Genomic DNA, 22,841 nt, shown 5'->3' with positions numbered 1-22,841 from the left:
AGGAGTGTGTTCTTCCAAGTCTCGCTGCTGGCTGTGGATGCTCACCAGTTGGTAGCTTCTCGCACACAAAAGTCCCGAGTTCTGTGGCTAACATTGCATGTACACCTGTCAGCCCACCACCAGGGACTTTGAGGCAGGAGGATTCCCCAGAGTTCCAAACCAACCTGGGTTACAGTATGAGACCCTCAATCAAAACCAAAACAGGCATGAGAGGTGGCTCAGAGTTGATCTCCCAGAGCTTCCGGGGGTGGGGGGGCTCACAACCAACCGTAACTAGTTCTAGGGGATCTGACCCCTTCTCAGCGATTCCCAGGCTAGCCTGGACCAGTGGGACTTGATCTCAAGACAAGAAGCAGTTATCTTCACAGGCTTCAGGAGTGCCGGGGATAGCAGTGACTACCATTTGGCAGAGTCCCCGCTCCCTACTCATTTATTCAATCGATGAATACTGAAGATGGCCACGAGCCAAGTGACCGGGTACCTAGGGCTCAAGGAGTGCAGGTGCGCGGTCTCCGTGCCACAGCCTCCACATCCAAAACCTTCTGGGGAGAGCCTCAGTCAGCACCTAATGAATGTCCATTCCTGAAACCTGGCACTGAGGCTGTCGCAGCCGCGCAAGCGCATCACTAGGCAGCGGTTGGGGCGGGGCCAAGTTCGCGAGCCCGGGTCCTTCAGACAGTTGAAGTCCCGCCTCTTCGCGCAGGCGCACGGCGAGTTCCGCCCTCCCGCTCAGCTCCTAGTTCCCCGGTGCGGTTGGCTGCTTTCCGGGAGGAGCGCGCGCGCCTGCGCGGGTGTCGGGCTCGCGCACGCGCACCTGTGCCGGCGTCGGGCTCGCGCACGCGCACCGCAGCGGCGGCGGCGGCGGCGGTGGCGGTTCCTGTCCAGCGGGCTGAGAGCGGCGGTCGGCTTTGAGGCGAGCAGCGTTGCGGAGGGGCGCGGCGGCGGCGGCAGCAACTCAGAGCTCAGAGCCGGCGTCCCAGATCTGCTTTAGGAGGCCGGCTCGGAGCCCGCCCGGCTCTCAGGGCGGCGGCAGCGGCTGCTCCAGGTTACGGCCTAGGCCTAGACGAAGCCTCGGGCTCGAGTGCGGTGAGGCGCCGGAAGAAGGCGCGGCCCGGGCGGCAGGATGAGCGTGGAGGCGTACGGCCCCAGCTCGCAGACACTCACCTTCTTGGACACTGAAGAAGCCGAGCTGCTCGGCGCCGACACCCAGGGCTCCGAGTTCGAGTTCACCGACTTCACCCTCCCTAGCCAGACGCAGACGCCCCCCGGCGGCCCCGGCGGCGCGGGAGGCCCGGGCGGAGCGGGCGCAGGCGGCGCGGCCGGCCAGCTCGACGCGCAAGTGAGTTGAGCGGCGCATGGCGGCGCCGGAAGCCGGGCGGGCGCGGGAGCTGCGGCGCCAGGTCTCAGTTAACCAGCCCTGGGCCCCTGTGAACCTGAGCCAGGTCCCAGTTAGACGGCGCTGGTCCGAGCTACCGGCTCCAGGTCCAGTTAACAAACCTGGGTACCTACTTCCTACTCTCGTCTTTAAACAAACTCCCTATTGACCGGCTCTAGTTAACCCACCCTGGATTCTTGTTTAACTGCCCAGGTACCCGCCACCCGCCTTGGGTCCTTGTTACCTGCCCTAGGTCTCTGCTTCCTTACCCTGGTTCCGGTTTACTTGCCCCTTTCCTAGATCTCTGTCCCCCCCCCCCCCCCCCCACACACCTATTCCAGCTACCTCTCCTAGGTCTACCTGCCACAGTCATTGCCACCTGTCTCAGGTCCCTGCTACCTGCCCTAGTCCTTGATACTCTGGTTCCCTGCCTCTTGTCCCTGCCCTCTGATTCCCTGCCTCTTGTCCCAGCTACTTGCCACCTGCACCTAGTCTTTGTCACCTGTCCTGTTTTCCTCCACCCAACTAGGCTGGGCAGTGACCTGCATTAGTGTCCCTCCTCCTGAAGTGCAGGATCTGCTCCGGCTCAAGGCTTAAGCTAGAGCTTCCCTCACTCCCCTTCTAGGTGTGTCTAAGGTGACCCATACTAGGTAGGTCTCAGGCCCTAGGTGGCCTGTCCACAGTTGCTATTCTCTGGACCCACATTGCCCTCCAGGGTCACCTATTTGGCTTGTCCAGCCACCCCATCTCACCCTTTGGCCACTTCCATCTATCACCCCCTCCAGCCAGGATTCAAGTTCAAGTTTGGTGGAGGGGTTCCCTGGAGCAGAGCCAGGGTGTTGGCGCCTCAGGTGGTAACAGCCGCCTCGGTGGCTGGAGAGGTGACTGCCGGTTTGTTTTTCCTTCTGGGTTGCCTGTTGCTTAAACCGGTGTTATGTAACTCCTAGGCTCTGCTTGGAAAAGTTGGGTTTGAGTTTTGTTCCTTAGAGGCAACCACAATGGGTATTGCATAGGTGATTGTGCCCTGGGGAGGGGCTTTTGTTTTAAATGGTAGGCTGCCGGTTCTTGGGCCGGCGACAGGCCCTCCCCATCAAATGACTCTCCCTCTCTGTGGCTGGCTTGGTGTAGTTTTCCTGTATTCTCTGGGGCTTGGTGGGGAGCTGCAGGCTAGAGCCACAGGTGTTCTTGCAGTCCATCTGTGCTTAGGGCTAGGGAGCCACCACCAGTCTTCAGCAGTGATCTCAGACCGCATTCCGGGAGGGCCTTCAAGCTGGCTGCTTGAGTCATGCCTGTGGGTAGACCACCCACTTGGGCTCATTTTCAGCCCTAATAGAAGGAGAGGGCTGACTCAGCCCCTGCTGCGGTGCAGGATCAGGTGTGCCTGCCTGTTGTTTCTAGCTGTTTACCTTTAGTGTAAGGAGGTGGGGAGAGGGCAGGTTGTTTGGAGGAGTGAGGTGGCCCTGAGGCCAGTTCTCCTGTTAGTCTCTCCACTGGGTAGACCTTCCTTCCTTCCTCTGGGCCTCATGGACCTGGAGAGGGTCACTGTGCAGCAGGCTGTGATGGTGCAGCTGGGGGGACCAGGAGTGGGAGTGGGTTGCTTCATCTCAAGGTCTTCTAGCTCTGGCTGATGTGCAGAGCAGACTTGTGCTATGCGTGTGCTCACATGGGTGTGCCTTGCTTCGCCAGTTGAAATCATAGATTGAGCCATGAGCTACCGCCCACCTGTGGCCTCTCATCACAAGGAAGGGAGGGAGTGCCTTCAATCCTGTATTAGGAGGACCTGTATCTGTGGGCAGAAAGTGAGCAGAATTGGAAAGTGGAGAAAATCCTCCCTTGCACACCCAGGGTCCTCAGCCACCAGAAACATTGCTTTCCCTTATCCATCCTTTGAGGTGAATGGGTCACACAGCCTTTGGTCAGGGAGTCCTAGGGGGCTGGACCCCCACCCAGTAGGTTGAGCTCCTTCTGTTGGCCAGTGGAGGTCCCCTCCCAGCTTTATTGAAGCAGGGTCCTGTGTCTGTTGTTTGTGGCTCATTACTTTGAAGTGCAGACAAAACGCAGGGCCCTGTTGTTGCTGGGCAGACACTGTGGGCAGGTCACTACTCTTCCTGCCTCCTCACTTGCTGTCATGACCTGAGTGCCCCTGTGCTGGCATATGTTGGTGTATTCTTTATGCAATTGAGTGGCTGTGCTGCACAGAACCAGAAGGTGCCTGTGGGAGAAGTTTGTAGGGGAAGAAGCTTGTCCGAGAGTCTTGTGTCCCACTGCTTGTGTGGCTCTGGATGCTGGCTGGGTGGAGATTTGACCCTGAAGTCTAGAGATAGAGGACTGTTGGCTCAATGTCAGAGAACCCCCATTTTCTGTATGAAAGGCTCCGCTGTTCATTAGAACTCTGAAGGTCCAGGTAGAGTGTGCTGGCGCAGTCATGCAGAGTCCCCGAGATAAGACAGGCTATTTTTTCCCAGTTCTTGTCTCTCAGATTCCTATTTCCTTGGAGGACTAAAAGATGACTTTAGTTGTCATTTGTATGCAGGCTTGTGGAAGAAACCCCTGGTCTACTCTCCTGGGTGCTGCTATCACCTTTCTTTCTAACAGTGAAATTGGTGGGAACAGGATCCACTAATGGAGATGAAGCAGTAGGGCTAGACTGTAGGCCCTGTCAGGACAAGGGCGAGCGAAGAGGGAGCTATAGTGTGTGTGTGTGTGTGTGTTGGGGGGGGCATATGGGACTGGGTTGCCCTTGTTGTGATGTGATGGGTCTTTGGGGACCTGTGGCAGTCTCCACTGTCTCATGGTTAGCACCTAGGCCTTCTGCCATCAGTGAAATAGCAAAAATAAGAATGCTAGAAGACAGATACCATTGTGTACCCATACTGGATGTTCAGGGTTTTAATGGCTTTGGGTACCAACTAGGGCTCTAATATGCTACTCTTTTCTAGTACCTATCACCTGCTGGTCTGTCGTCTTCACAGGGACTTATCATCCTCTCCAGCCTCACAATCCACAGGTGGCTCCTTAGCATCATGGGCCACACCATACCTGCTATGGTTCAGCCTCCTGCATGGTCCTATTGTGGGTGTGTGGGCCTGTCCTTGATTAAAATGCTGAGCCTCTGAGAGCGGAACTGTGGGGAGAAGTGAGCAAACCAAGAGAGACTCTCCCTGGCTCTGTGAGTCCTCCTCACTGCTGGCAATAGCTGTTGTAAGATAGTAGTTATGAACTTTTACAGAGCCTCCTGTGGCTCTCCTTTGGTGCAGTTCCCTGGGCAGCACCTTTGCCAGTGGTCACAGGTGAGGCCGATGGGAGCCCTGAGGCCTTCACTATGCTCATAGCTGGGACTGGCTCCACCTCTGCACCATAGGGTGTTCCTCTGCCCCACATGACCTCTTGGCAGCCTATAGCCTGGCTTCTATTCCTCAGCCCCACAGCGCCTTTTTTTTCCTTCTGCATGTTGGACTGGTGGAGGAAGGCCTGACCAGTGCTCATGGTGCCCCCCTCTGAGATGCTGAGGAAGATGGCAGTCAGGATGACCTGAGTGTCTGTGGAAGCCTTTAGGGGCACCAGCCTCTGAGTTGTGTGAGAGCATGGCTTGGATATGCCTGGGGCTGCGGGCACTGTGATCTGCCCTGGACAGAGGGCCTTAGGCAAGGCTGAGAGGAGGACTGGCAGAGGGTGATACTGTGTGACTGTGATAGAGCTGTAGGGTGAAGCAGGGGATTCTATGGCAGTGCTGTGTGCATGCCTCTGGACATGTGTAAGCTGTCTGTGAATGGAGCCCTCTCCTTAGTGGCTGCTGAGCCCCACCCTGCCTTTCTGACTAGTGAGAGAAGAGGCCCCTAGAGCCACAGGTGCCAGATTGGTGGCCCACAGCTTGGAACAGTTTGGTGGTCACTGAGGTGGGATGTTCTCATGGTTTGGGACAGTCTGTCTGTCCCAGCTCTACACAGCCTTGCCCTGGGTGGGAAGCATGCCTGCAGAACTGCTGCTTTCTCAGGACTCAAGGGTGCCACCCTGTAAAGGTGTGGTTCCCCAAGATTTGCTGTGTGGCCCTGCCCATGGAGTTAGCTGTGCACTCTGGTCATCTGTACTTGCCACTTTCTGCTACCTGTGTGGTTCCATCCTGTGTGCCTGTGGGAGAAGGGGTGAGCTCATACCACACAGAGCAAAGGTCAAAGGCCACAGAATGGAGAAAGGAGGGCTTCTTGCTGAACTGTTATCTCTTTGTAGGTCAAAATGGCTACGACTCAGCTTGAGTCCAAATTAAGGTTAAGGAAGTTCAGAACCATACTTGACAGGAGCAGCCCCAGCTGGGTCTTTATCCAGATACTTACTAAGACCTGCTCTCCTGAGGCTGGAAAGGGCAGCTAAAGGGATATGGCTGTTCATTGGTTTGGGGTAGGGATACCCCAATTCTTTGTAGCCAGCTACCCTAGGCTACACAGCTCCCACTCATCTCTTGCTTAGGGCCTGGGAGAACAAAAGATGACTCACTTTGCATCTCAGCATTTGTGTTTTAGAAGGCAGACTTGATTTGGCTAAGACTCTTGGGGCCTCCTGGAGAGCAGGCTCTCTTCAGGGTTGGGGCTCCTACAAGGAGCAGGCCAAAAAGCGGCCCCTGGGGCCAGATACCGATCCAAGGCTGCCCTGGCAGGTGCTGTACACCTCCAGAGGCATTTAGCCAGCCTAGCTGAGGGTGAGGGCAGCATATGCCAACCAAGGTCCTAGGGTGCCAGCCAAGCAGACTTAGGTGGTGTGGTGCCTGTGAACCCTGGAGTATGCCTCTCTGGTCTGAGGTTGTAGCAGCTCACAATGGGGACTTAGTTTTTATAAGTTTCTTCTGAAAGCTCTGTCACAGGGTCTGAGTTCTGTGTATCTTGTAGGACTTTGTCTTCAGGCAGGTGACCCTTTTGGCCTTAATTCACTTGAGAACTTCAGGGTGGGCCTAAAGTTACTGTGTTAGAGCAGACTTTCTCCTGAGTGAGGCCTGAGAGACCCAGCCTTGGCCGTTGAATTGGATGGGGACAGTGACCTGATAGCATCATGCCTTTCAGTCTGGTGAGATGGGAGCTGTACCCTGGACTTCCCCATGGGACAAAGACTTGCAGACCTGTGCTGACCAAGGCAGTTGTGTCCATTCAACCTTACTGTGTTACCTGCTGTGGGTTCTGGCCTTGTTCTGTGCCAAGTGCTGTCCCTTGGTCTTAACTCATCTTGTTACCATCTGGAACCAGATGTGTTTCTGAGAATCTGAAGGTGCTTGCTCTTTAACAGTCACAAAATGTAGTAGAGGAGGCCCAGCTGTGATTGGTGACATCGCCAATCCAGCTCAGCCTTTGTGGGATGCTGGAGAATCCTGTATTTGTCTCACCGGGTGACCAGGCATCCTGTCCCTTAGCTTGCATGGGGGATGTGAGCACAGTGGATCTCAGTGTCCTGGTGGTACCAGCCCCACACCTGACCAACACCTGCACATGCAGAAAGGATAGCTTCCTCTCTCCCTTTTTAATTATCTAGCCAGGCTGGGCTTGGACTCTCAGAAATCTGCTTTTCTGCCTCCTACACCACTATAGTTGGTCCAGAAAGGCTGTTTGTTGATATGACTCTGTGGCTGGTGTACAGCTCAGCAGGGTGTGCCCACCCAGAATTCTCAGGGCTCCATTTCAGCTCCACTGGAACAAATAAGAACTGCCTCCTACCCCTGCTTCCTAAAGGACTTGGTAGGGATACCCAAGACTTTGGTCTTGGGATAAGAAGCTCAGTCAAGACAACATTAAGATGTTTGTTTCCCTTCTTCCTAGTCCTTCTCTGTTCACAATGGTGAGTGACCATCTGTCAAAATTCCAAGCCAGGCGCCACATGGGGTAGGGAGTAGGCTCACAGACACATGGGAAAGAGGACAGGGTAGCCAACAGCACATGAGCAGGCATCAGCTGCACAGGTCACTAGGATGGTGGCTCAGGACTACCCTAGGATTCCACCTCAGCCCCGTGTGCATGTGTAGTAAACACCTGTTCATGGCAGAGACAGGCAGAAATTGGAGCTCTTGTGCCTGTGTGGGGAGTGGAAAATGGTGTGCCCTGAGGAGAAGTGATGGCTCGCCTCAGAGCGGCAGGTGTGCTGTGTGGGCAGGAGGATTGAGAGGCTGCTGGTCTCCTGGCTCTACTTCTTTTCAGGCCTGTGAGACCAACAGAGCCATCTAGGGTAGGACCTGCCCCATTTAGAGCCCAGGTCCCAGGCAGGCTCTGAGCTCTTGCTTGCCTCTTCTGTGTGTCATCCCATGCACCCTACAGAGTGCTGATATGAGAGCTCCTGCCAGAGAGTGCTAGCAAACCTGTCATCTGCCTGTGCTCCAGTGTGCGGCCTCCTGGAGGCTGGTGTGGCCCTGGGACACTGTGCCCTTTACCACTTTTGCTAATGCCTGGAGCTCAGACGCAAATGACGGTGAACCTTGTGAGGGTCCATCTAGCAAGGCTGGGGTTTTGAGTAAGATGAGGGTCCTGAGCTAGTGACCCACAGGACTTGGCTCTGGGAGGTGAGCTAGTCAAGTTCTTTAGTAGTCCTACTACACTCCCTAGTATCGTCGCACACAAAGTGCAGAGTGGTTGTGGCTCTGGAGAAGGGTTTCTTGAGTGGCCATTGTTCACTTAAAGGCATCCAGCCCAGCATGGAACTCTTTGTAATCCTCTGCCTCCAATACCTGGCTTGTTCTGTATCTTTTGTCAGAATTTTAAAGAGATCCTTTGCAATGATAAAATGGTGTGGTCTAGAAATTGGGGCTAGGGCTAGAGAGAACACTGGAAGAATCATGCCTGGTACATATGAGGCCCTGGCTTTTTATCATTAGTGCTGAGGAAGATGAATCCAGAGGTTATGTTGGGTCTTCCTTGTCTGAAAGCTTTTAGACAGCAGAGCACACTCCCCCTTGCCTGCTTCTAGAATCAGTACAGACGCAGGGTGACTGCAACTAGGCTGAGTCCCCATGTGTCCCAGTCATAGGGTGCATTTTGGTAATGTTGGGAATTGACCTAGGGATTCTGGCCTTTCTTAGGCACCCTGTTTTTAGGGTATGAGAAATGACTGGTAAATGTCTGCATGCAGCTTGGAAGGCTCACATCTATAATGGGAGGTGGCTGGAGGTTGGGGCTGGGGGCTGGACAACATGATTAATAACCATAGTTGAGAGCTCATCGTGGTTGATCAGGAGGTATCTGCTCCTATCTCTTGTATTGAGTTATGTGTTCCTCACCACAAGGCACAACCTGGGCATGTAAGGCATTAGCTGCCCAGTTTCTGCCTCAGCCTGAGGAGCCTCCATGATAGTAGGACTCAGGCGTATGCTATTCTGTTACATGGCTGTCCCTAGGGTGTCTATGACAGGTTTGAAGCAGTTGTCTTGTTCTGTGCACCTAGGCTGTGGGGACAGTTTTGGCTTGGCTGAGAGCTCCTTGGCCAGATTGAGTGGAACCCCATGCTGCCAGCTAGCATTGACCCTTTAATCCTTTTGCTCAGTAGAGGAGCACAAAATTGAGCAGCACAAACCTCAGGAGTGGGGCCTCTAGGCGCCCTTGGTGGCCTGCATTGGTGATACTGTGTTCTCTGTAGGTTGGGCCAGAGGGCATCTTGCAAAATGGGGCTGTGGATGACAGTGTGGCCAAAACCAGCCAGCTGCTGGCTGAGCTGAACTTCGAGGAAGATGAAGAGGACACATACTACACCAAGGACCTCCCAGTCCATGCCTGCAGGTAGGGTGCAGGGCTCCAAGACCTCCAGGTGGCTGCCTCCAGAGTCCATGCTCCTTGTTCAGAACCCTGAGCACAGTACCTAACAGCCCAGATTCATAGGGCTCTGTGGGTCCCCTGCATAGCTGCTCAGCAAGGACCCTGAAGAGCAAAGGCAGGGCATGGATCCTGACTAACTCAGCTCCATCAGGGTCACATGAGGGAATTGGAGGCTTAAAGAGTTGAAATATCCTTGTTGTGGGATACCCAGCTCAGCTAACTTCACCTCTCCAAGGCCAGTGCTTCTGTCTTCACTGAGGCTTTTGCAGCCACCTGTCGCCCTCTACAGGGCTAGTTAGGTCTCTCCCCTCCACACCTATCACCTTCCATTATAGTGGCTCTCTCCTGATTGACAAATGTTTTCGGGGATAAAACCCGCTTTCCAGAGCCGCAGGTGGGCTAACCTGGGAGCCTAGACCTCCTTTTCACTAGGAGCAGACTAGGGAACCCACCTCATGCCCCAGCTTGCCCAGTGCACAGCAGAGCTATGGAGACCCAGGGATTCAGGGGCCTCCTAGCACCAACAGCCTGGGCTGGGCCTCAGAGTTCTCTGGGTGCACAGCACCTGCCTTTTGGAGTCAGGTGCTCCCACAACCACAACCTTGTTAGAAACCTGAAGGCTGAAGGAGAGGGACCAGGAACGCCTTGGGCTTGTGCCACCCAGGCGTCTGTGTTGCCCTCACACAAAACCAAACCTGGAAGCTGCAGGCCAGCCCTGACTTTTAATGTTTGGGCTCTTCCAGTTACTGCGGAATCCATGATCCTGCCTGCGTGGTTTACTGTAATACCAGCAAGAAGTGGTTCTGCAATGGCCGAGGAAATACTTCTGGCAGGTAGCTAACAGCCATACATGTGTGTTTAATCAGCGACACTAGGGCTGCTGTGAGTTACGGTGATGTTGGGGCAAAGCTGGAATGAGATGGTGCTGGTGAACCTGGGCTCCCCCTTTGACTGGTGTAACTTGAAACAGATGGTGGCGTGTGAACACTTCAACATGTTTACCCTTGATTGAGTCTCTGGCTCGCTCATTATGTGAGGAGTTTGGCTTAATTCTGTTCTCAGGCTGCGCCTGTCTCTCATGAGATGAGGCTGGCATGGCCTGCCTGTCCTTGTTCCTGAGAGGCTGTGGGCATCCAGCTGAGCCAGTTCACTTGATTGTCTCTGGGACTCATGGTTCAAGATCCCAAGTCATTAGAAAGAACTAGAATTATCCCTATCTCTTGAGTACTTCTGCTGAGCCCCAACTCCATGCTGACTCTCCATGCTAGTGTCAGGAAACACTGCTGGAGAGAAACAACTGAGCCAGGTGTGCCTTTGTCCCACTGCCAGCAAGGGTGTAGTTTGTTTCTGAGGGCATTCTGTAAAAAGAGTACCACAGAAGGTTACAGGTACCGGGTCTACAGTGAGTGAGGCAGGGGTTAGCATCTTTAAAAGATCTTAAAGTCCCTTCCATGGACCAAGACATCGCATTCTCAGAAGGAGGAGTAAGACCTGCAAAGCCAAGAATGGCTGGATGGCCACTACAGGGCTCTGGTGAGGGTTTCATGGGATCATACAAAAAGACAACTAAGACAGTCAGGAAGAGCTGGCAGAGCCTGTGGGCCCTCAGGGATGAGGTGGCCAGCCAATGTGAGCCACCATTGGGGTAGGCTGTGTCCTCGTATGTGACAGGGGGAAGGGATGGGAGATGTGGTCCTCAGGGCAGGCCTTTGCTACACAGAGGAGGTGGCCTGCTTCTTTAAGTAGGCATGAGAAAAGAGGACCTGGAAGGAGCTGTTGCTGTGCCTGGCCGCAAGAGGTTAAGTTAGTACTGTGAAGTAGGGCTAAAGAAAGTGGGAATGGAGGAAAACTCAGGGATTGTGTGAGCCAGCAAGCAGTTTCCTGCAGGTAGATAGGGTGGGGCAGGGTGTAGCTCTCTGGGCACCTGTGCCCATGAGATGTGACCGTCAAGCCTGTGCTGACAGACCATGAACGATACTGGACATTTTGCATGGGGTACCAGATCTGGAAGTGCTGAAAAGCCAGGCTTGGGGTGTTAACTGCTGATGGTTTCCTGGTCTCAGCCACATTGTAAATCACCTCGTGAGGGCAAAATGCAAGGAAGTGACACTGCACAAGGACGGGCCTCTGGGTGAGACAGTGCTGGAGTGCTACAACTGTGGCTGCCGCAACGTCTTCCTGCTGGGCTTCATCCCTGCGAAGGCCGACTCTGTGGTGGTGCTGTTGTGCAGGTGAGCTGCAGCAGAGCTGGGCTGGGCAGGACAGGGTCTGCTGGGACCAAGTTCTATGTGTATTCTAGTCAAATCAGAAAGTGAAGTCTGGCCTGGTGTGGTGATGCACACTTTTAACCTCAGCACTGGGGAGGCAGAGGCAGAAGTTTCTCTAAGTTCAAGGCTAGCCTGGTCTACAGAGGCCAAGGCCAGCCAGACCTATCCAGTTAGAACCTATCTCCAAAAACTGAAAGAAGGAAAACAGCAAGTCTGCCGTGAGCTGAGGCCAGAGCTGATTTTGCAGATGCTGCTGCCTTCTAGCTAGTTAGAGACCTTCTGGGCCAGGTCCCAACCCCCTCTCCTGCTCCACACCTGCATAGGCAGCCCTGTGCCAGCCAGAGCAGCCTGAAGGACATCAACTGGGACAGCTCACAGTGGCAGCCCCTGATCCAGGACCGGTGCTTCCTGTCATGGCTGGTCAAGATTCCCTCTGAGCAGGAGCAGCTGCGAGCACGGCAGATCACTGCACAGCAGATCAACAAGCTGGAAGAGCTCTGGAAGGTGAGCCACCCAAAGACAAAAGTACATGGCCAGCCTCACACTGGGACCTTTGGGAGATGGGGAAGAAGGACATGACCCAGGGCTCTGTAGGGGACAATAGTGGATGCTCTGAGTAACTGGTTTAGGCTGTAATGAGGTTCCTACTCCAGAGAGCACCTGTCCTTATCCCAGATGACAAGTCAGGGCTTCAGTTTAGGTCTGGGGTTCTGCTCTGGCTAGCTTCAGACTCTGACCTTGTTTTCCAAATCTGGCTAGGGGTGTCAGTTGAGCACCCTCTAACCAGGAATCCCAAGTAGTATTGGATAGAAACCTTCTAAGCTTGTCCAGCTTAGTCTCTTTGCACTTGAGTAGTCAGTTTCCAGTTACCTCAGAATGCGCAGGTTCTCTGCTGTCTGCCACAGTGAGGCTCACAGAGGGCAGTTGGTCCCAGGGGAGGCATGTTGCTACAGGATATGGGAGATGGACCTGGCTTACTGGGAGAAGCCTGGGACTCTGGCAGCTGAATCTGGGGCTCTTGGTTGTGGGCCTGAGTATTGGGCTGGGCCCTGGGGTGCTGTTGCCAGGTTTCTTGGGGTTAGAAGGTGTTGAGCATGCCCATGGCCATCAGGACAGTAGGCTCAGCGCAGGCCCCGGCACAGTGGGCACTCTCCACCTACAAGGGTTTGTGCTGAGAGGCCTTGCCTTTCTTCTGAGCTCAGCACTATTCTTGATACCTAGCTGTGGGTTAAGCAGGACAAGCACAACACTATTCTTGGCCATAGGAAAATCCCTCAGCCACCCTGGAGGATCTGGAGAAGCCAGGTGTAGACGAGGAGCCACAGCACGTGCTGCTGCGGTATGAGGATGCTTACCAGTACCAGAACATCTTCGGGCCACTGGTCAAGCTGGAGGCTGACTATGACAAGAAGTTGAAGGAGTCACAGGTGATGTGGCACAACATTCAGTCTGGCCCTCTAGCAAAACATCTCCCGAGTCAGGGACTTCCTGGGCTTGAGCCTGGATGGAACCAGGCATGCAGATGGGAAAACCCTTGTGTCTGGTTCACAGCTTTGTCTGCAGCTCCAAGAACATTTCTGGGATATGGGACCCATGCCAGCAATCCCCTAAAGCGCCTTCCCTCCCGACAGAGCCTGGCGTCTGGGGTCTCCTGAGGCTCTGTACAAAGCTTGTTGCTGCTGGGATTGGCTTAGGCAGTGGGTGTTGGGGTTCTGGTTGCTTCTTTCCCAGATGCTGGAGTTCCTGGCTGTGGGTGCTGTGCCCTGCACCCCAAAGGCAGCACAGCACAGACATGGCCTTTCTAGAGGCTCTGACCTGTGGGGAGCCCAGCCTGTGAATGAATGGTGGGGCTAACTGGGCCCCTGTTTCTCATGTGTTCAGACTCAAGATAACATCACGGTCAGGTGGGACCTGGGCCTTAACAAGAAGAGAATCGCCTTCTTCACTTTGCCCAAGACTGACTCTGGTAATGAGGATTTAGTCATAATTTGGTTAAGAGGTGATTTTAAGTTTTAAAATATTTGTGACCATAAGTAGCATAAAATTCCTAGTCCCCATATCATGTCCCTTATGTGAACTCTGCATGGCGGAGGCCAAGGCCCTCTTGAAAGTGCTAATTCTGCTGCTCCTTCCTGCAAGATATGCGGCTCATGCAGGGTGATGAGATCTGTCTTCGGTACAAAGGGGATCTGGCGCCCCTATGGAAGGGGATTGGCCACGTCATCAAGGTTCCCGATAGTATCCTTTGTCATATCTGCTAGGAGGATGGGTGCTATCACGGGACCCCTGGCTGTCCCAAGGCCCTAATATGTATGATTTCTTCCTCTTAATATACAATTCCTTCCTCTCTTCCTGCTTTGTGGGACACGCACACAGTGACACCACAGTGAGTGCATGTGTGAACCTGCATGTGTGAGTGAGACAGCCTGGAGTCTGACACAGCAGTTCCTTTGGCTGATGATCAAGGGGAGCTGGTCTAGTGATGAAGCCAGGGGCCCCGTAGAACGTGACTTTGAACAGGAAGCAGACTTAACTCAGTTGCCAGATTATGGTGATGAGATTGCTATTGAGCTCCGTAGCAGTGTGGGTGCCCCTGTGGAAGTGACCCACAACTTCCAAGTGGATTTTGTGTGGAAGTCGACCTCTTTTGATAGGTTTGTGAGGGCCATACCCTTGGGGGCCACCTCTACCTTTGGTATCCGTGGCTTGTGTGGGTTTTACACTGGCTGTTTTTCATAGGATGCAGAGTGCACTGAAGACCTTCGCTGTGGATGAGACCTCTGTGTCAGGGTATATTTACCACAAGCTGCTGGGCCATGAGGTGGAGGATGTGGTCATCAAGTGCCAGCTGCCAAAACGCTTCACAGCTCAGGGGCTCCCCGACCTCAACCACTCTCAGGTGCCATTGGGCCCTTAGGGGCAGGGTCTTTGGGGGCTGTGCCTTCGCAGCTCTGCTGATGCTCTGTCCTTGCAGGTGTATGCTGTGAAAACTGTGCTGCAGAGACCACTCAGCCTCATCCAGGGCCCTCCAGGCACAGGCAAGACTGTGACATCAGCCACTATCGTCTACCACCTTGCTCGGCAGGGCAATGGGTAGGTGCTTAGTAGCAACAGCCCTGTGGGTGGGAGGTGGCAATGCGTATGTGGCCTGGTGGTCTGTTACAGCTCTGCCAGGTCCACATAGAAAATATATACAGCATTACAATACAGGCACCTTTTGTGTTCCATAACCCACAGGCCTGCCTCACATAAATGAGAGGGTAAGGCTGCCATTGAGCTGATGGTGGCTAGGCAGGTGACAGGAAGCTTTTCTTGTTCTATCTTGGCATGGCTGTACATGCTTATCACAGCTGTGCAGCTTTTCCATGGGCCCTTGCTAAGTTTCTCTGGGCGATGCCAACAGCCTATTCCTCTCTGCAGGCCTGTGCTGGTCTGTGCTCCAAGTAACATCGCCGTGGACCAGCTCACGGAGAAGATCCACCAGACAGGGCTGAAGGTCGTACGCCTCTGTGCCAAGAGCCGTGAGGCCATTGACTCCCCAGTGTCCTTCCTGGCTTTGCACAACCAGATCAGGAACATGGACAGGTGAGTATCTCCAGCTTGGGGCTCAGTACAAGCTGCGCCCTGCTGCTGGCATTGACTCCCACATTTTCTGTAGCATGCCCGAGCTGCAGAAGCTGCAGCAGCTAAAGGATGAGACAGGCGAGCTGTCATCTGCAGATGAGAAGCGGTACCGGGCGCTCAAGCGCACAGCTGAGAGAGAACTTCTCATGGTGAGCTCAGTGCCAACCTGGGAGCCTTGGGACTCTTCCTTATGGGCAGAGGGTCTGAGAGACTTGTCCATTCGAATCAGAAGCCTGATAGCATGTCTGCCTTTGCTTTTGAGAACTTGAAGGGCCCTCGTCTTCCTGATCTGTGCCCACAGTCAGGGACATAGCTGCCACTCCTGTCAGTCTCCAGTCTAATAAACCAGTCCATCAAAACTGGAACCTCAGCCTCGGGGAACCACCAGCTCAGCACTGTCCCTGAGACTATGGGCAGACACAACTGTTTCTGTGCTAGGGAGTGTGCTCCAAAAGGCTGTACACTCTGAAAGGCGATGCTCATGGCCACCTGTGATGCTCATGCTTGGGCTGCAAGAGAAGTGGCTTGTTTGTTTGTTGGGGAACTGTGTGGAGAGCCAGCTTGGGGCAACACAGCAAGACCCTGTCAGGACAACTTGGGCGTGCACACCACAGGAGTGCTTACATATGCAGTTGCTGGGTGCTTGTAGCCATTGGGCCATGGTGAGGTAAGTACATGTGCCTGTCTGTAAGTACATGTCTGTGCCTTCCCCAGAATGCAGATGTCATCTGCTGCACATGTGTGGGTGCTGGTGACCCGAGACTGGCCAAGATGCAATTCCGTTCCATCCTCATTGACGAGAGCACCCAGGCCACTGAGCCTGAGTGCATGGTGCCTGTAGTCCTTGGGGCCAAGCAGGTGGGTACCTGTTACTCATGTGTCCCTTGATAGTTCCTCCTGTAGTGGTGCTGGGTGACACAAGACGTGCAAGAGGTCTTTGAAGGGTGCTGAGTTCCGTGTGTTCCACTGGCCTCCACTTCCTAATGTCTGAGCAGTGTGTAGTTCCCTGCCTGGTGGTACTCACTCTGTTGATTTTCAGAGGGTAGAGGTGAACCCCTGTCCCTGTGGTAGGCACTTAGGACCGTGGAGCCTGAGGGGTTAACTTGATGGACTTCGTGTTGCAGCTGATCCTTGTAGGTGACCATTGCCAGCTGGGCCCAGTGGTGATGTGCAAGAAGGCAGCCAAGGCCGGGCTATCACAATCGCTCTTCGAGCGCTTGGTGGTGCTGGGCATCCGGCCCATCCGCCTGCAGGTGCAATACCGCATGCACCCCGCACTCAGCGCCTTCCCGTCCAACATCTTCTATGAGGGCTCATTGCAGAATGGTGTCACTGCAGGTAACAGTTGGTCACGTCCTCATGGTCCCTCCCCATGCCTTTCTTTCATGGTGCTGCTCACCCCAGCTTCTCAGGCACAGTGCTTCTGGATGGAGTGTCTGGTAGCTCCACAGGGGCCATGCACAGCTGGTCTGTAAATGGGCCTGCTTTGTGCTGGACAGCCCCAGGCTAGGCACCCCATGCTTAGAACTGAACCGCCCTGATAATGGGGATTCCCAGCCCTTTCCTTGTGATGCTGGCTGACTGAGGTGTCACCATATCACATGCTTAAGTGAGACCAGGCTCTGAGGTCAGCAGCTAGTGTCACCTCTTACCTGCAGCAGTTTGAGGCTCTGTGAACAGGGAATTTTAAGACGTGAGGGTCACCATTGGATGTAGTTCTGGCCCTGTCCTAAAACTATTGATGGCAGTAACCCCTTCAGGGTCTTTTCACAGTGTCTGTTGGGAGGACCTAGAGGGTCTGGGCAGTAGACAGAGCAGCCTGTGGAGGTGTGTGCCTGCTGCCTGTGGTGCTGTGGTGTCAGGTGAGCCATAGGTACACTGTCAACACACACCCTTGGAAGCTATTTGTTTATGGGTCAAAGCTGTCACGGGAGGTTGGTGCAGAATCCAGCCGGGCCTTGCTGTCCTCCATGAAGCCTGAGTGAAGTGGAATGAAAGGCTGCTATCTGACTTGCTTTGCAATATAAAGCTGTTTTTCACAAAATTGTTATAACAGCTGGGCATGACTCTCAGCATTAATTCTAGGACTCGGGAAGCAGACAGGCAGGCTCTCTGGGAGGTCAGGGCAGCCGGGGCTCCAGTGTGAGACCCCTCAAACATACGAACATAGCTTCAGCAGGGTGGCTTTCTTCTCAGTCAGTGTGGATTTGACTGTCTGCCTTTGATGAACCGTGACAGAGGGGGGTCAGGGCGGGGGACCCTGCTCAGAGCTGTGTCTCTCTGGCCTGCCATGTGGATCCAGGCACATTTGGGGACGCCGCCACTCTGCTGTCCAAGTCCTGCCTGGACCATCTCTTCTGTGTGTGACTGCTAGAGTGTGTGAGGCCCTGGTTGTTTCCTGGGTTCTGCTGCTCTAGGTCACCGCTCAGCACAGGAAGCTTCCTCCTGTACTGTCTTAAAGTGTTGACCCAGCCCTTTTGCTGCCCTCAGTGTGGGTGTACTTGATTGACCCCTGGGCTTCTCAGTGGTGACACCTTCTGTCTTTCCTTAACAGCGGATCGTGTCAAGAAAGGGTTTGACTTCCAGTGGCCACAGCCTGACAAGCCCATGTTCTTCTATGTGACACAGGGCCAGGAGGAGATTGCCAGTTCTGGCACATCCTACCTCAACAGGTGTGCAGCTGCATCCCTGGTATGGAGCCATTCTCACCCTTGGCTCTGACCCGAGACCCATAGCTTCTTACTCCCTGGGTCGCTCTGCTTGTTACAGCATGTGAGGGAAGACACAAGGCTCTTTGTTTCTCCTGGGGCCTCAAAATGGCAGGGGTGGGCAACTATCATGTGGCCTCCTGTACCCATTTGGTTACTGGAGGTCTACCAGGCTGGGGACCTGTGAGGAGCCTTTCACTGACAGCCAGATGTTCTCAGGACGGAGGCAGCCAATGTGGAGAAGATAACTACAAAGCTGTTGAAGGCAGGTGCAAAGCCTGACCAGATTGGCATCATCACACCCTACGAGGGCCAGCGCTCCTACTTGGTGCAGTACATGCAGTTCAGCGGCTCCCTGCACACAAAGCTCTACCAGGTACCCCCATGCCCAGCCATTAGGAGAAAGTACATGAGTACACATCATGTATGTGCAGGGCTGCCTGACACCATCAGCACCTTGGGCCACAGTAAGTGCATCTTTTGGCTGGAGGCAGAAGTAGAAAGAGTGTGGTGCTGTGTCAGCACTTCAGTGACATGAACAGGTAGGTCTCTATGAATTTGAGGTTAGCTTTGATTGTGAGCTTCAAGACAGCTAGAGCTGTTGAGTAAGGTTTTGTCTCAGAACGAGAGCCATCCAGGGCTAGACAGGAAGGGGCAGGACAGCTGGTCCCACCTGAGGGGCATGGGTACTTGTCCATTGTCTGGGCATGTGACAGATGGAGAGCTATGGTTGGCTAATACCATGGCCAAGGACTGGCACCTTGGAGCCTACTCAGTCTCTGCTTCATTGGGCCTGTGGTATCTCTGTCACTGGGGACTTGTAGCATCTGGCTGTACCATATTTAATGTACAGCTGAAGGAAGAGGCAGGAGAGCGAGGGGCCAGGTTGTGACTGACAGGACACTGTCTCACTCAGGAAGTGGAGATTGCCAGTGTGGACGCCTTCCAGGGCCGGGAGAAGGACTTCATCATTCTGTCCTGCGTGCGCGCCAATGAACACCAGGGTATTGGATTCCTAAATGACCCCCGGCGTCTCAATGTGGCTCTCACCAGAGCGAGGTAAGCCACTGCCCATTGCTACCATCCACCCTCCATCCTACACAAGAAGCCCCTCCCTCTGATCCATTTTACCCATATCTGTCCAGGAAGTACACATTTGGGGGCTATGGCCTTCTTGCTGCCCTACTGATTCAGGAACTCAACTACATAATCCTATAGGACACAGATTGAGCTGCGAGTCACACCCAGAGCTCCCACTGCTGCTTACGTGCCACCTCATGTGTTGGCCAGTGTTGTTTGGTTCTTAGCACCCAACTCGTCACATTAAAGGTGCTAACCCTAGACTGTGGAGTTGAGTGGGTATGGCCATGGGCTCAGCATGTTGGTTGCCCTGCAGATATGGCGTGATCATTGTGGGTAACCCAAAGGCACTGTCGAAGCAGCCACTGTGGAACCACCTGCTGAGCTACTATAAGGAGCAGAAGGCGCTGGTGGAGGGGCCGCTCAACAACCTACGTGAGAGCCTCATGCAGTTCAGCAAGCCTCGCAAACTTGTCAACACTGTCAACCCGGTGGGCCAAGGGTCTCGCCTGGGACCTGGGAAGACTGGGAGCTCTTAGCCTCTGCTGCTGTTGACTGATACATTCCTCACTCTTATGCCACCCTGCAGGGGGCCCGCTTCATGACTACTGCCATGTATGATGCCCGTGAGGCCATCATCCCTGGATCTGTCTATGACCGCAGCAGCCAGGGTGAGCCTTCCTGGCAAGCACCAGTGTGTTTACCTTCCCATGTCCCACTCTGAACCTGTCACCCCATGGGTGGTCTCCATCTGGAGTTTGTCTAGTAGGTGTCTGTAGATTTTCCAAGTCCCCAAGAGCTGGCCTCTGCTAGGGGTTTGGGCCTTTAGAGCTACTGGGGCCACCTGTCTGCCTGAGTGCTGCTTGTGTCCTGCAACAAACCCTGTGCCTACCTTAGCTAGGCTGGCTTCTGCCTTCTGGAAGCTTCCAAGGTGCCTAGAAAGTTCCATCGTGGCCAGATCCTTACCAACCCTTCTGTCATTTCTTACCCTCTGACAGTACCCTGAATGTCAAATACACTCAACCTCACTCCATGTCTGGCTGGCCCAGCAGCTAAGCTAGTTCGAGGCAGCCAGTGTCCATTAGAGCCCTGCATCTGACTCCAAGTGTTTTGCAGGCCGGCCCTCGAACATGTACTTCCAGACCCATGACCAGATTAGCATGATCAGCGCAGGCCCCAGCCATGTGGCTGCCATGAACATCCCCATTCCCTTCAACTTGGTTATGCCTCCCATGCCACCACCTGGCTACTTCGGACAGGCCAATGGGCCGGCAGCTGGTAAGTGGTTTTATCCCCACTGCCCAGGCTCCTCTCCTAGCTTTAGGTAGAGCTTGCTATATTCCACTGCTGTCTTTCAGGTCGGGGTACCCCAAAAAGCAAGACTGGCCGTGGGGGCCGCCAGAAGAACCGCTTTGGGCTTCCTGGGCCCAGCCAGACCACCCTTCCCAACAGCCAGGCCAGCCAGGACGTGGCCTCCCAGCCCTTTTCACAGGGCGCCCTCACACAGGGTTACGTGTCCATGAGCCAGCCCTCCCAGATGAGCCAGCCTGGCCTCTCCCAGCCAGAATTGTCCCAGGTGGGCCATCATCGTACAGCAGAGAAGTGGGGGTGGGAGGGAAACCACACATGAGACCATAAGGGTGCCTTTCTGAAGGGTGAGTGACCGCGACTGTCATCCTGCCACTCAGGCTGCAGTATTGGGTTTCTTCTCATCCTCTGGGGTCTGAGGACTGGGTGGCTGTGGGCTAGTGGCTTTCCTGGCCATGTTCACACTACCTTTGCCTTTCAGGACAGCTACCTCGGTGATGAGTTTAAATCACAGATTGACGTGGCACTCTCACAAGACTCCACATACCAGGGAGAGCGGGCATACCAGCACGGCGGGGTCACCGGGCTGTCCCAGTACTAGAAGGCAAGTTCTCTAGTGGGTTCAGCTCCCTGCACAGGCGTGCACACAGGGTCTTCCCAGCCAGAATGGGCGAGTGGATGGGGGTGTTTGCTGGCCCTGACATCTCTAATCCTGTCCCTGATCACAGGTAGCGGCGGAAGAGCTAAGCTATGTGGCTTAGTCTATCAGCATCTTATTCTGGGTAATAAAAAATAAAAATAAATGGATACCTGTTTTCCACTGCTAAAACTGAAGCACCACTGTGTGAGCAGCCGAGGAGAGGAGAGGAAAGAGAAGCGAGAGCGAGCAGAGAGCGGCCAGGGAGGACGACAGAGCGGAGCGCCGAGGAGCGGGCGCCCCCTGCGGGCGGCGAGAGGAGAGAGGCCCGCACCGCTGCGAGGCCGGCCCAGCGCCGTGCCCGCCAGAGGGAGAGGCCTCGCCAGGACCGGCCCCGCTGTTCTTTTTCTTTGTTTCTCGTGATTGAGGGGCTACGTTTTAGCAGGACGAACTTCGCGTTTCTGTGCCCAAGCGGGCGGCCAGGAGCATCAGCGCGCGGTCCCAGCGCTAAGGGGTTTCATTTAAAGAAAATACGGTGTTTGGGGTTTTTCTGTTTTTTTTTTTTGTTTGTTTGTTTGTTTTGTTTTTTTTTTGTTTTTTTCTTTCCCTTTTTTTCCCCCTCAAAGATTCTTTCAAAGGAGTATGGGAAGTATTTGGATCAGTTTGTCTCTAAGACCTGACTGTTGGACCTGGGAGATGCAAGAAGCTTCCGGAGAGGCAGCGCTGAGAAGCCCGAGCCCCGCAGCCTGGGATCACCGCCTGCACCGCAGCGGGAGGATTTGTTTTGAGTTTGAGCTTCAGAGGCCACAGGCGAACTCGTGAGCACGGCCTGCGGGTTCTTCCCCATCAAGGGTGGAGGCCTCATTGCTGGGCGCCCTGCCCCGGACCCCCACCTCCCGCGGCAGCCACCCAACCCCTACCCAGGCACACCTGCGCCAACGCAATGGAACTTAATTTTTAGTCAAATTTGTTTTAAGCTTTTTGTCAACAATAAAACATGAACAAACGGTCCCTGCTTTTGCGTGGGGCCGTTCCCCAAAAGGGTGTCCCGGGTGGTCAGCGGCAGCCACACTCATCCACCACCATGTCCTCGTAGTGTCGCAGCACCACGTTGTCACTATTGTCGAAGAAGAGCACAGAGATGGGCGACAGGCGTTCTGGCACGCAGCAGGGCGATCCTGCACCCGGGGTGGGAGCAGCTGCGTGCATGAGCGCGCGCAGCACAGCATGGTTGAGTGCAGGCGGCCCGCCGGGTCCCCTCAGCGTTTCGGGTAGTGCGCACGTGCCCTGGCAGAAGTTGGCTAGGAAGCCACGCGGCGCGATCACCCAACGGTGCCAACCCACCTCACGGAAGCTCACATGCAACCGTCGGGTGCGACATGTGCCCACTGGACCACCTCCTTCCCTGGGCTCCATGTGGCGCCGCGACCGAGGCAAGGGACACAGGCGTGGGTCCAGCGTCACCAGCAGCAACGAGGCCTCAGCCAGGCGCCCACAGGCTGCAGTGGCCCCAGGGTGCAGTGACAGCGCCAGGCGCAGGGTGCACGGCACTGATGCGTTGGCAGCTACTGCAGTCCCCAGTAGGTCCGCGCGCAGGGGCAGCCCCGGTGGCACCGGCACACGCAGCAGCTCAGGCCCAAGATGCTCTGCCTCGGCCCACAACGCCACGCTTAGCTCCCACCCTCGTGTATCTTCGCTCTCAGCCTCCAGCCGCAACTCTAGGCGCGCGCGTGTTGGGCGTTCTGTGGGCTCCACGCTCGACAAGTCAAAGACGACTGTCCACTCGGGGCACAGCCCCGAGGTCCTGGCAGGCTGTGCGGGCCTGGAGGACAGACCTGGAGGTGCAAGGAGAGAGCGGACATGGCGCGATGTCCCGGCAAACGGGCTGGGCTGAGACAAGGAGGAAGGGAAGTGCTGAGAGATAGGAGCCCCACTGATGGATGGGATGGGGGCAGAGCACCCACTGCAAGGAGGGGACACTGTGGGGCGCCATGCCTCGTTGCAGACATGGGCAGAAGGAGACGTGCCAGATAGTACCTGGGGACCCAGGAAAGTGACCTGAAG

The 22,841-nt window shown here is 54.9% G+C and overlaps 3 protein-coding genes across 4 annotated transcripts in view; 1 reads left to right on the top strand and 2 right to left on the bottom strand.

Moving 5' to 3' along the window:
• The first annotated feature begins 829 nt into the window (after window positions 1-829).
• Upf1 (UPF1 RNA helicase and ATPase) lies at window positions 830-21,786 on the top strand. Of its 2 annotated transcripts, none has more exons than XM_031340102.1 (24): window positions 830-1,339; window positions 8,978-9,117; window positions 9,897-9,986; window positions 11,217-11,384; window positions 11,744-11,924; window positions 12,686-12,847; window positions 13,302-13,419; window positions 13,560-13,658; window positions 13,966-14,074; window positions 14,160-14,319; window positions 14,395-14,513; window positions 14,841-15,005; window positions 15,079-15,193; window positions 15,759-15,902; window positions 16,169-16,382; window positions 17,599-17,716; window positions 17,972-18,128; window positions 18,669-18,811; window positions 19,149-19,323; window positions 19,422-19,503; window positions 19,949-20,110; window positions 20,191-20,408; window positions 20,622-20,744; window positions 20,869-21,786. In XM_031340102.1, the coding sequence occupies exons 1-23, from the start codon at window positions 1,124-1,126 to the stop codon at window positions 20,739-20,741; spliced, it is 3,375 nt and encodes a 1,124-aa protein (XP_031195962.1). In that variant the 5' UTR covers window positions 830-1,123; the 3' UTR covers window positions 20,742-20,744; window positions 20,869-21,786. The 2 variants fall into 2 exon arrangements, with proteins under 2 accessions (XP_031195962.1, XP_031195963.1); XM_031340103.1 differs by having other exon boundaries at window positions 831-1,339; window positions 13,302-13,386.
• Window positions 21,722-22,841, bottom strand: part of Cers1 (ceramide synthase 1) — a 17,624-nt gene continuing 16,504 nt past the window's right edge. The window contains exon 8 of the mRNA XM_031340105.1: window positions 21,722-22,612. The gene's annotated coding sequence lies outside the window, so the exon portion shown is untranslated. The remainder of the gene's footprint in view (window positions 22,613-22,841) is intronic.
• Window positions 21,722-22,841, bottom strand: part of Gdf1 (growth differentiation factor 1) — a 17,609-nt gene continuing 16,489 nt past the window's right edge. Inside the window, exon 8 of the mRNA XM_031340104.1 lies at window positions 21,722-22,612. Coding sequence (XP_031195964.1) covers window positions 21,834-22,612 — 779 coding nt within the window. The 3' untranslated portion in view covers window positions 21,722-21,833. The remainder of the gene's footprint in view (window positions 22,613-22,841) is intronic.

Source organism: Mastomys coucha, unplaced genomic scaffold (assembly GCF_008632895.1).
Source record: "Mastomys coucha isolate ucsf_1 unplaced genomic scaffold, UCSF_Mcou_1 pScaffold22, whole genome shotgun sequence".
In the NCBI taxonomy this organism is placed as follows: Eukaryota; Metazoa; Chordata; class Mammalia; order Rodentia; family Muridae; genus Mastomys; species Mastomys coucha.
Note: the sequence above shows the minus strand (reverse complement) of the source record. Positions and strands in the feature narration are given on the sequence as shown.